The sequence below is a fragment of the Monodelphis domestica genome, chromosome 2, assembly GCF_027887165.1.
Source record: "Monodelphis domestica isolate mMonDom1 chromosome 2, mMonDom1.pri, whole genome shotgun sequence".
In the NCBI taxonomy this organism is placed as follows: Eukaryota; Metazoa; Chordata; class Mammalia; order Didelphimorphia; family Didelphidae; genus Monodelphis; species Monodelphis domestica.
In genome coordinates, this window is record NC_077228.1 from 286,272,177 (window position 1) to 286,285,174 (window position 12,998).

General features: G+C 44.3%; 1 protein-coding gene across 1 annotated transcript in view; it reads left to right on the forward strand.

Moving 5' to 3' along the window:
• PTK7 (protein tyrosine kinase 7 (inactive)) overlaps positions 1 to 12,998 on the forward strand; it is a 92,340-nt gene that overhangs the window by 50,810 nt on the left and 28,532 nt on the right. The window contains exons 2-12 of the mRNA XM_007483943.2: positions 432 to 725; positions 1,929 to 2,031; positions 2,722 to 2,912; positions 3,052 to 3,202; positions 4,504 to 4,652; positions 4,857 to 5,123; positions 7,685 to 7,818; positions 8,142 to 8,277; positions 8,807 to 8,926; positions 12,482 to 12,631; positions 12,779 to 12,929. Of these exons, the coding sequence (XP_007484005.2) occupies positions 432 to 725; positions 1,929 to 2,031; positions 2,722 to 2,912; positions 3,052 to 3,202; positions 4,504 to 4,652; positions 4,857 to 5,123; positions 7,685 to 7,818; positions 8,142 to 8,277; positions 8,807 to 8,926; positions 12,482 to 12,631; positions 12,779 to 12,929 (1,846 nt within the window). The remainder of the gene's footprint in view (positions 1 to 431; positions 726 to 1,928; positions 2,032 to 2,721; positions 2,913 to 3,051; positions 3,203 to 4,503; positions 4,653 to 4,856; positions 5,124 to 7,684; positions 7,819 to 8,141; positions 8,278 to 8,806; positions 8,927 to 12,481; positions 12,632 to 12,778; positions 12,930 to 12,998) is intronic.

A 12,998-nucleotide genomic window follows, 5' to 3' on the forward strand; every position in this document is an offset into this window, starting at 1 on the left:
CCCTGACCATCCTAGTCCTTAGGAATTTTCTTTTTACCTTTAAGTCTGTGATCCTTTGATTTTTCCTAATTCTGGCCTCCTGACCGTCTTGTCTACACTACTCATCTGGCAACTATCATAACTTGTCTTTTGTTATTACTTAACTGTTTTATGTGTGTGTGTACAAGTAGAGTTTGCCAGACCAAGACTGTAAATTCCTTGAGGGCAAGAACTCTATCTGATGCCTTTGGGCCTTGCAGGGCCTGGTTTAATGCCTGGCCCTTTGTAGGTAATTTTTGAATCACCTTCAAACATTAATTAAAGGCCTGCAATATGCTTGTGTTTCTCTATTGCTACCCTCCTGCATCCGTCAGGATAAGGAAAAGGAGCCATGTGTTGGGTAGAAGGATCCTGATCCTTCTCTTTCCTTCCCCTCCCACTCCCAACCCCAGCTACAGGAACAAGAGCTGCCATAAGATTTACCAAGGAGCCTTCCTCACAAGATGCTCTGCAGGGGCGCCGGGCACTGCTGCGTTGTGAGGTGGAGTCCCCGGGCCGCGTACAAGTGCACTGGCTGCTCAATGGGGTCCCTGTCCAAGACTCAGAAAGGCGCTTTACCAAGGGGAACAACCTGAGCTTTGCAGCTGTGGACCGATTGCAGGATGCAGGTGCCTTTCAGTGTGTGGCTCGGGATAATGACACAGGCGAAGAAATTCACAGTGCCAATGCTTCCTTCAACATCAAATGTGAGTGAATGAGTACTGGGCAAGGCTGCCCGGGAGTGCTGGCTTTCCTTCCAGTTCTTCTGATTCCTAGAAAGTCCCCTGCCTCTGCTCCTGCCAGGCTCAAGAGTCTTTGAACAGTGATGGTCTCTGATTTGTTTCATTCTCTACTGATGCTGAAATGCACCCGAGAATCAAATGGCCTCACCCTTTTGCTTCAAAAGAAAAAATTTTTTTTTAAAGTTCAGCAGCTTCTTTTTTTTTTTTTACCCTGTCTGTTAAGTGATCTTCTGAACATGAAAAATACATTGAGAGGCAGCTTTTATTTATTTTTTTTAACCTTTACTTTCTGACTTAGACTAAGTATCAGTTCCAAGGCAGAACAGTAATGGCTAGGCAAGGGGAGATTGGGTGACTTCCCCAGGGTCACACAGCTAGGAATTGTCTGAGGTGAGATTCAAACCCAGATCCTCCCACTTTTAGGCCTGGCTCTTTATTCCCTGGGCCACTAGCTACCCTGAGAGGCATCTTTTATTTTTTTTATTTTTTTTAGGGTTAAAAGTCTTTCATTTCAAAGTAAAATTATAATATTTTGCATCAATTTACATGCTCAGTCCTTCTAAAATAAAAAAAGTGAATTTCACATAACCATTATTAATCAGATATTAGGACTTGAACTAACATTTTCTCAACTTGAAAACCAAGTAAGAGACATCTTTTAAAAATACCAGACACAGGGGGCAGCTGGGTAGTTCAGAGGATTGAGAACCAGGCCTAGAAATGGGAGGTCCTAGATTCAAATCTGGCCTCAGCCACTTCCTAGCTGTGTGACCCTGGGCAAGTCACTTGACTCCCATTGCCTAGCCCTTACCACTCTTCTGCCTTGGAACCAATACACAGTATTGATTCCAAGACAGAAGGAAAGTTTTTTTTTTTTTAATAATAAATAAATAAATAAAAATAAAAATATCAGGCACAAATTGCTGGGGAGCAGCTTTGCACATGCAAGATCCTTTCCACGTGCTTTCCTTGACTTTTAAGTTTTCTGTCCACTTCTTAGCAGGGAGCATCTTATGTTCTTTGGCTTCTGGAATCACAGTTCTCTGTGCTCTTCTTTAATTTCCCTTCTGTTGCTGTGTGCTCTCTCCTCCCTCTTCTTCCCCAATTGTGGGCTGTTAGAAGTCTTGATCTGGGCTCCCAACTCATATTCTGGTCTCTGTACTTCAGGGATTGAGTCTGGGCCTGTCATCCTAAAGCATCCAGCCTCATTGGCAGAGATCCAACCCCAGACCCTGGTCACTCTGCGTTGTCACATTGATGGACATCCCCGGTAAGGACTCCGAAACTGTGCTCTTAAATTTTGTATTTCTTTTGTGCATTTTGCACGCACACATGCGCGTGTGTGTGTGTGTGTGTGTGTGTGTGTGTGTGTGTGTGTGTGTGTGTGTGTGTGTGTATGGAGAAAGAGAGAGAGAGAGAGAGACTTGGAGGTGGGAGAAATGTGATTTCTAATCCTGCCTCTCTCTGACTCTTGTACTCCTTGTGGGATTGTGGGTTCACTTAATCTGAGACTTACTTTCATCTGTAAAATGGGGAATATACTACCCATTGTACTTACTCATGAGGATTGTTGGGAGGACCAGATTAGATGATGTACCCTGGTATGGAAAGTGCCTCCTGAATGTTGATTATTATCATCGTCAATAGCGGTAGTAATCACAGTATTAACAAAGAAAAGACACAACTTGTTTTAACTTCTGGTCATCCCCCAATCTCAGTGCCTTTTATCCTTTCACTTAATCTTACATAAAAGGTTCCTTTCACCCTTCATTGTGCCCTCTTTTACTCTGTAACACCCACAATGCTCATCTGATCCTGCACTCCTGGACTCTCCCATTCCCTGCCACTCGTAAGTAGAGCAGTCCCTTTTGACTAGGAAGGTGCCACCTTCTTGATCTCATTGTCCAAGGTAGGAGACTAGATCAGCTGTTTCTAGTCCCTGACCATCTGTGTCCCACAGCCCAACGTACCAGTGGTTCCGGGACAGTAATCCCCTCTCTGACAGTCAAGGCAACTACTCAGTCAGCAGCAAAGAGAGAAACCTGACCCTGCGTCGTGCCAGCCCTGAGCACAGTGGTGTTTACAGCTGTTGTGCCCACAACTCCTTTGGCCACATCTGCAGCAGCCAGAACATCACTCTAAGCATCGCTGGTATTTCTGGGGTCCGTGGGGTTGGGAGGGCAGAGATGACCAGCGTGGCATCCTGGGAGAAATGACTTTAGGGGAGTGAAGGGGTGGGGAGGCTTTGGCTTTGTTCTCTCCTGCCATTATTCTTTCCCTTTATCCCTAGATGAGAGTTTTGCACGCCCATTGGTGGTACCCCAGGACCAAGTGGTGGGGAGGAATGAGGATGCCATGTTCCACTGCCAGTTCACAGCCCAGCCGCCCCCCACCCTGCAGTGGTTCTTTGAGGGTGACTCCCCCATCAATAACCGTAGTCGGTAAGCCTTCCCCATCTGTCCTGTGGAGGACCCAGCACCCAATGCCAAGGTTGCCTGGGGGAGCTGCCTCTTTCCTTTCTCATCCAGTGCACACAGAAGGACTGGTATACACATGATGTCAGGGAGCAAGACTCAGCCAACTGGGGAGAAGCCCTAGAATGATGGGCTGCTTCTGTAAATGGTCCCCTTGAAGAAGTAGGTGCATTGGGAGGTATTGGACAGCCCAGGGTCCCTAGAGCAGTATACAGAACAATAAATATGCCCCTTCCCCTTTTTTTAAACCTTTATCTTTGTATCTTCTAAGAGGAGTGGCAAGAACTTGACAATCAGAGTTAAATGGCTGGGGTCTTAGAGCTAGGAAGTATCTGAGGTCAGATTTGAACCCAAGACCTCTTGACTCCAGACCTGGTGCTTTATCCACTGTGCATTACCTACCTTAGGGCAGTTCTAAAGAATGTGCTTTGTACATATTAAAGCATCTGATTATATTAATTATTCTTCAAGTGCTAAGGTTGGGGTTTGGTGGGAGGGTGACTTGCCAGAGGGCTTAGAGGGTAGGCTGGAAATTCTTCCTTCATCTTGTTTCATTCTTTGTGCCCATATCCCTAGCATTTGGTATTTTTTTTAATCTTCCGTCTTGGAGTCAATACCGTGTATTGGCTCTAAGGCAGAAGAGTGGTAAGGGCTAGGCAATGGGGGTTACGTGACTTGCCCAGGGTCACACAGCTGGGAAGTGTCTGAGGCCAGATTTGAACCTAGGACCTCCCATCTCTAGGCCTGGCTCTCAATCCATTGAGCTGCTGAGCTACCCAGCTGCCCCCAGCATTTGGCATTTTAGATGCTTACTAAAATATTTTTTGATTGAACATGGACAGCAGGGAAGTAGGGCCTCTCACTAGCTTCATGTCTTGACCACTAAAGACCTTCCTCCTCTAATGTCCTCCCCCCCCCCCAAACCCTTACTTTCCATCTTAGAATCAATATTGTGTATTGGTTCCAAGGCGGAAGTGCAGTAAGAGCCAGGCAATGGGGGTTAAGTGACTTGTCCAGGGTCACACAGCTAGGAAGTGTCTGAGGTCTCCAGGCCTGGCTCTCCATCCACTTAGCCACCCAGGTGGCCCCCTCTAATGTTCTTTTAACCTCCAGGGAGTGTTAGGAGGTGCTGGGACACCCACATCAGTCTTCCTGATTTATTTCCCAGCCCTCCTACCCTTCCCCCTTGTAGGAGCTGAGCAGGGTGCTTTCTCTGCATTCTCCTTTTAACACCCAGCTCTCTCCCACCATCCCTCTCTCTTCCCCAGGATTCATCACCTCCGTCGGGCCACAGTATTTTCCAATGGCTCTCTGCTGCTGCCGCAGGTCCGGCCACGCAGTGCCGGCGTGTACCGCTGTGTGGGCCGTGGGCAGAGGGGCCCACCTGTTATCCTAGAAGCCACTCTTCACCTTGAAGGTCAGTGTGAGCTTGAGCCCAGGGTTCTGAGGCAGGACCATCCAGCCCCGATATGGGGGGAGGAGGGCAGGAGGCTAAGGGGGCTTGATGAGGGCTTGTAGCAGTCAGACAGGAGTTGGAGCATTTGACTAGAAGGGCATTGGGGGGGCAGGGCATAACTACCTTGATTCCCCATAAGCAACAAAGTCTTCTTCTTCCCCACAGAGATTGAAGACATGCCACCCTTCCAGCCCCGAGTGTTCACGGTGGGCAGAGAGGAACGGGTAGCCTGTATTGCTCCCCAGGGTGTGCCAGAGCCCAGCGTGTGGTGGGAGCGGGCTGGGGCCCAGGTGCCCCACCATGGCAAGGTCTACCAAGAAGGCCACGTGCTGGTCTTTGCCAATACAACTGAGAACGATGCCGGCACTTATGTCTGCCATGCAGCCAACCAGGCTGGCCAGCGGCATCAGGAAGTCAACATCACTGTGGCTAGTGAGCAAACCAGGATGAAGGGGGTCGGATCGATGGGGATGGGGAGGGGACTTGTACCTGGCTTTGGCTGCCAGGACACTTGTTTGATGCACTGATTTTTTTTTTTAAACAAGGTCCATGAGGGAAATCTTCTGTGTTAGGTCTGGACCTAGGATTTCATCAGCATAGAAAGCTATCCTTGAAGGAATACCTTCTACTGTTGCAAATTTGCACTGGTTCTTTACAGCAACTTTATAGCCTTTTAAAAAAATCTTTACTTTCTGTCTTAGTAACAATAACAACTAAGATAGCAGGGCAAGGGCTAGGCAGTTGGAATTTAATGATTTGAGTCATTACTAATTACTATTACACTTTCATTATATGTTATCATATATATATATATCTACATTATATGCATATATTATATACATACAATATTATACACATTATATTATACAACTATTACTAATTAAAGTTACCAAGTAACACAGTTACAATGTCTCTCCAGGCTTTGCTCCCTATTGATCCTCCTAGCTGCCCCTTGATGGGCTTTTTGAAAAAGGAATAATTCGGGCGCAGCTGGGTGGCTCAGAGGATTGAGATCCAGGCCCAGAGATGGAAGATCCTAGGTTCAAATCTGGTCTCAGACATTTCCTAGCTGGGTGACCCTGGGCAAGTCACTTGACCCCAATTGCCTAGCCCTTACCACTCTTTTGCCTTAGAAGCAATATATAGTAGTGATTCTAAGGCACAAGGTAAGAGTTTAAGAAAAAGAAAGAAAGAAAAAAAGGATAATTCTGTGAAGGTGATATTATTTTATAAGGATAAACTTAGTGAAAAACAAAACAAAACAAATCCTCCCTTAGCAGTGGCATGAATAAGCTAGATGTCTCAGTGGATGGAATACTGGACTTGGAATCAAGTAGACTTGTCTTCATGAGGTCAAATCCAGCCTCAGACCCTTAGTAACCACCTACTAATTGTGTGATCCTGGACAAGTCACTTAACTCTACTTACTTCCATGTTCCTCCTCTGTAAAATGAATTAGAGAAGGAAATGGCAAACCAGAATTCAGAATTTTGCTCAGACAACATTCAGTACACTTCTGATAAATGCCTCGTTATTATCTTTCTATAAAACAGGATTTCCTCTTACCCTCAGTCTTGACTTGACTTTCCCTTTTTAATTTATAAAGCCAGGTTTTCCTGAGGAATTGTTTTTTCAAAACTATCCATGAAAGTTGTTTTTAACAATGTTTTACTTATCTACTCTTTCCAGACACTTAAGTCAACATCGATTAATCCCTTTTTTTGTGGTGGGACCATTTTAAACTCTTTATCTTGTTAATATTTGAAGTGAGCCTTAAAGGGAACAGAATAAGATTTAACTGAAATCTTGAGTTTCTTAATTCTATAAACACAACCCCAGCCAATTTTCCTTGAGGTCCTTAAGCATCAAATTTGAATGTTATAAATGTATGATATTTACCTACATACCAGGCTATGAACAAATGAAATAATAATTATAAAAAGGAATTATTAGAGGGGCAGCTGGATAGCTCAGTGGATTGAGAGAACAATTTGTGTTGAATGATGAGATTGGAAGCCACACTACAAATTGCTAAGAGAGTGAGAGGAAGGAAGAAGAGGTCCCATGTGTAAAAGGCCATCTCATGGCGTTTAGTCAAGAAATGGAAAATTATTCCCATCTTAGACTGTGTATTACTATTAGATATTGTGGGAATAAAGGGGCAGGGATGGTTTTATAGTAATTTCCAGTTCTTACCTCCTAGGAATCTATTAAATATATTTCCTTAAGTTGCCACTCCTCTTTTCTAAAGACTTAAGTAGTTCCTTATTGTCTGTAGTATAAAATTGAAGCTTCCTTGACTTGATATGTAAGGCTTTTCTTTCTCTGGCTCCAATTTACCTTTTCAGCATTATCTTACTCCCTCTTTATATATCTTATATATAGCCAAACTGGGCTATTCCATGTTTCTCACTTTTCTTGCCTCTGATCATTTGAATCTAACTCTGTTTATAGTTGGAGCACCTTCTTCCTCTGTATGCCTTTTTTTTTTTAAAGCCCTTACTTTCTGTCTTAGAATCAATACTTTGTATTGGTTCTAAGGCAGAAGAGGAATAAGAGCTAGGCAATGGGAGTTAAGTGACTTGCCCAGGATCACACAGCTAGGAAGTGTCTGAGGCAAGATTTGAACCCAGGACCTTCCATCTCTAGGCCTGGTTCTTAATCCATTGAGTCACCTAGCTGCCTGTAGTTCAGTGTATTAGATAGGAGGTTTTAGGTTCAAATCTGACCTTAGATACTTCCAAGCTGTGTGACCCTAGGCAAGTCCCTTAACTCACATTGTCTAGCCCTTAGTGCTCTTCTGCCTTGGAACCAATACATAGTATTGATTCTAAAATGAAAAGTAAGACTTTTTTTTAATGTCTTGCAAAGTGCTACAGAAATGTCACCGAGTGTCACCATCCCCTCCTGAACCAGTAAATGGTAGGCTTCCCTGAGATTTGAAACCTGTATCCCTGTTGCTCCCAGTAACCTCCTTCCTTCTTCTCCTATAGCACTTCCCAGGTGGCTTAAAAAGCCCCAGGACAGCCAGCTAGAGGAGGGCAAGCCAGGTTACCTGCACTGTCTGAGTCAAGCCACACCTAAACCCACTGTTGTCTGGTACCGGAACCAGATGCTTATCTCTGAGGTGAGAGTGAGTAGGGACATCTCCTCTTGCTCTCTGCCTTGCTCTTCTCCCATCAAGCATCCCCAAAAGACTCTTCTTCCCTAGTCCTTCCTGCCTTTTCCTCTTAGGGAATATGACCTTGCCTGCTTTGTAGCATCCCTCCTTCCCACCCTGGCTCCCTCCAGAGATTCCTGCTTCCTTCTGAAAACTGGGGTCCTTGGGCCTTGGGGATGACCTGGGTACCATTCCATGTCCCTGCCCCATCGTGCCTGCTCTCCCTGGCCTTTGGAGTCTGAGGCTTGGGAAAGATTTTGCCGCCTTCATGGGACGGGGTTGTGCCACAGGACTCAAGGTTCGAGATTTCAGAGAATGGGACTCTTCGCATCAACAGCGTGGAGGTTTATGATGGGAATTTGTACCGATGTGTCAGCAGCACCCCCGCTGGCAGCATTGAGGCCCAGGCCCGAGTCCAAGTCCTTGGTGAGCCAGACTTCGTTGTCTTGAGGATAAGCCAATGATTTGGAGGGAACGAGAGGGATGTAACAGATCCAGAACTGAAAGCGATCCGGCAGCATACAATTATAATTCCAAAGATTCTCTGAAGTGCAAAACTTCCCCAAACCAAAATCCCTTCTCTAATGTCCCTGACCAGAGACTCCTTTGCCTCTACTTGGGAAAGACTTCTCATGATGGAGAACTCAGCTGTCCTATGGAATGGCCCTTTCTATTTTTGGACAGCTATAATTGTGGGAAGGTTTTCCTTTTATCAAGCCTTAATTTGCCTATCTATAACTTCCACCCACAGCTCCTAGTTCTACCCTCTGGGAACAGGCCTGCCCTATCCTATTAATTCCTCTTTTTTCTAGGCTAAAACATCCCCAGTTTCTACATCTGATGTTCATATATTCAGCACCCCCCACAAAATTTTTTTTAAATGATATGATGGTGATAAAAAACCTGGTTCCTAAACTTATTGTCCACATTTCTCTCTCCTCTCCTCCTTGGACAGAGAAACTAAAGTTCACGCCACCTCCCCAGCCTCAGCAGTGCATGGAGTTTGACAAAGAAGCTACAGTATCGTGTTCAGCCACGGGCCGGGAGAAGCCCACCATTCGATGGATGCGGGCAGGTGAGTGCCCCATAGTACGAGGAGGACAACTCAAAAAAGACTTTCTGTGTACTTACTGTATACCCAACTCCGTGTTTGGTCCTATGAGGCACACAAAGAGCTCATATTGAAGGTCGTGTACCGTTACGTGATGCTTTAAGGGATTACAAGCCCATGAAGGAGGCCATACAATTATTATTACTTCCATTTTATCAATGAGGAAGCTGAGGTTCAGAGGATAAAAGTGATATATCTGCAGATTGTCATTTAACTAGTGAGTGATGGAGGCAAGACTCAAAACCAGAATCATAGCTGGAAAGATAAGTTAAAGGAAAGCATTTATCTTAAAATTATAGCTATGACATCCGCCACAAACTTAAAAAAAAATCCCTTGCCTTTTGTCTTAGAATTGATATTAAGTAGAGCAATCCTAAGGTAAAAGGATAGTAAAGGCTTGACAATTGAGATTAAGTGATTTGCCCAGGGTCACATAGCTAGGAAGTATCTGAGGCCAAATTGGAACCCAGGACCTCCCAATTCTAGACCTGGTGCTCTATACACTGTGCTAGCTAGCTGATCCTTGCCCCACTTCCCTCAACCAAGTGGTCTTGTTAAGCCTTTCCTTGAAAGAGGAGTATCAGGGCAGCTGAGAGACTCAGGTCTAGAGATGGGTTCAAATCTGGCCTTAGACATTTTCAAGCTGTGTGACTCTAGGCAAACCACTTAAGCCCTATTGTCTAGCCCTTATTGCTCTTCTGCCTTAGAATCAATAAGTCGGAAGGTAAGGGTTTAAATATAGAAAAAGAAAAGAAAAGAAAGGAGTATTACAGAGGTAGCTGGTTGGTACAGAGTGCTCACTGAAGCTAAAGTCAAGACTGTAATTCAGATCCAGACAAGCTGTATGACCCTTGGCTAAATCACTTACCTTTGGATTACCTCAATTTCCTTATCTGTAAAATTGGGACAATAATAGTCTTTACTTACCAAGGGTCTTGTGAAGATAAAATAAGATCATTTTAAAATGCTTTGCAAAATACTAACAACATGGCAATGGGTTCGAATCAAGAACACATGTGATACCCACTGGAATCGCGCGTCGCTTGGGGGGGGAGGAAAAGAAAATGATCTTTGTCACTAATGAATAATGCTTGGAAATGATCAAATAAAATATTATTTAAAAAAATAAAATGCTTTGCAAACTTTTAAATGTCACATAAATGCTAGCTGTTGTTATCATCATCATCATCATTATTATTACACTCCCTGAAAAGACAGCCATTTCCATTTTGGGAAGGGTCTTTTTAGGAAGATCTCCTTTTCTCTTGTTTACTTGTGGCAGAAATCTCCCATCACACCTAGGTTTGTCCTCTGGGACTAATTGGAACAAGTTGGGTCTCTCTTCCCTGTGATAGCCAGGGTCAAAGACAGCTGTCATGTCCTACTTGGGTCTTCCCTTTTCCCTACATGATAATTATTTTTTCAACCATTCTTTGCCATGACTGAGACCTTCTTCAAAGTTCAGTGTTCTCCTCTATACCATGCTCAGATATAGTCACTTTTTATAGTCTAGCTGGAAGGAACAGACATAAACACACAAAAATCAGATAACAATCCAAACTCTTTTGCCCTGATGAACTGATGAGTGAGTGGACCATAGATATTAAGTGCTATTAAGTTGTGAGGCTTTTTCCTTGTTTTGTTTTTTGATAATTTTGTTTTGACACTGCAGCCACTTCCCATCGAACCTCTTGACAAGGTACATTCCTGGGATAGCTATGGGGCATGGATAGAGCACCAGGTCTGGAGTCAGGAGGTCCTGGGTTCAATTATAGCCTCAGACATTTCCTAGCTGTGTGACCCTGGACAAATCACTTAAACCCATTGCCCAGCCTTTGCACTTCTATCTTAGAATGGATACTATGACAATTAAAAAAAAAAGCACATTTCCTGAAAACAGTTGATTTATGGTTAACAGAAAGGAAGAATGTAGCCCTAACATTGATGATTGTTTTTGAAGTCTTTCCTTGTTGATTTTTTTCATTGTTGTAATCATTTGACATTTTGATTTCTTGGGTTTGCTTTTTTTGTTCTGTCTGCTTTGCTGATATATTTTAAGGTGGGGGAGAAACCATTGAGGACTAGAATAGTCTAAGATAGCAGGAGGGAGGAGGGACTTCAACTGAGTTTCCTTGGATGATTTAAGTTTAAGATTGGCAGATAGGAGGCAGATAATGCTTCAGGAGCAAAAAGCAGTACAAATGAGAGAAAGCGTGTCCCAGAGAGGCTGGTGGCTGGAAGCATTGACTGCAGATTGTTTTGTAGGAGAGCTGTGAAAGATACCGTTATAAAGGTGCAGATTATTCCTGGCTTTGAAAAATAATAAATATTGTCATCCTTACTATTAAGTAGAGCCTTCACATGTGGAGAATGCTTCCCTGAGGGTCAAGAGACTTGAGTTTTAATCCTAGGATCTGCCACTACCTAGCTGTGACTTGGGGAAAATCACCTCTTAAGAGCCCCCATTTCTATCTCTTTAGAATTAGATTGGTGTGACTGAGATTGTTTCTTTTGGTTTTCCTTGTGGGCCTGTGAGCTAAGTCATAATATCCCTATTTTGTGAATGAGGAATGGGGATGGATTCTCATTTGGAGACTTGGTGACATTAATAGTAAGAGAATGGAGGAGCCAGAACCTTGATTCTTGTTCCTATCATGCTCCCTCCTCCTTTCCCAGGGTCAGGACTTTGGACTTAATTTTGTACACTGTGGGGGAAACATTTGATAGCTTTTTGGTCATGGTGGGTCAGCAGAAAGTGGACATTATCATCCCTTTCCTGGGGATAAACCTAGGTCTCAAATGAGTAGAATTTCTTGTGAGAACCCATGTGATATAGCAGATTTGGAGATAAGATGACTTAGGTTCCAGTAATACTTAAGACACTTATTAGCTATGTGACCCCAGATAAATAAATCATTTAACTTTTCTGAATCTCAGTTTCCTCATCAGTAAAAAAGGAATGATAAGAGTGCACCCTACCTTATAGGGTTGCTATGAGGATCAGATAAGGGAATGTATGTAAAGCATTTTTCAAGCCTCAACCCTTTATTTGAATTTTTTTTTAACCCTTACCTTCTGCCTTAGAATCAATACTGTGTATTAGTTCTCAAGCAGAAGAGTAGAAAGGACTAGGCAATGGGCGTTAAGTGATTTGCCCAGAGTCACACAGCTAGGAAGTGTCTGAGGCCAGATTTGAATCTAGGACCTCTCTGTCTCTAGGCCTGGCTCTCTATCTACTGAGCCACCCAGTTGCCCCCTCCTCAACCCTTTAAAGAGGATCATAGATTTAAAGCTGGGAAGGAGGACCTTCAAAGTTTCCTCCAGGTATGACATTCATTTTACAGATGAAGAGACAGAGAGAGGAAGTAACTTATCCAAAGTCACATAAATATAAAAATCAAAGTTCCCTGACCTTAAATCCACTATCCTTTTTCCTGACATATCACACTATCTCCCAAATAGAAATATCCTTTCTTCTCACAGAGAAGAGCCCACCAATTTTCCATTCCTTTTTTCTAGATGGGAGCAGCCTCCCAGCCAGTGTGACAGACAACGCTGGAACTCTGCACTTCTCCCGAGTAACGAGGAGCGATGCTGGCAACTATACCTGTATTGCTTCCAATGAGCCTCAAGGCCAGATCAGTGCCCATGTGCAGCTCACTGTGGCAGGTAGAATCTCAAAGCCCGAGATGACAGGGGAAGGTGGGAGAATTGGCTTCTGAAGGGAGATCCTCTGATGATAAAAGGATGAGAACCTGCCTAACCCAGGCTCCCACCCATCCCTCCACCCTGAACCCTGCTTTTCCCCTCTTGCAGTTTTCATCACTTTTAAGCGAGAGCCCGAGCGGACAACGGTCTATCAGGGCCACACAGCGATGCTGCAGTGCGAGGCCCAAGGTGACCCTGACCCCCTCATCCAGTGGAAGGGCAAGAACCGAATCCTGGACCCTGCTCAGCTTGGACCCAGGTAACTTCTGCGTGCACTCCCCAACTTTTTGGCTGGCCCCCAGCCCTGCCGGTTTTGGTCCCCAGGGTC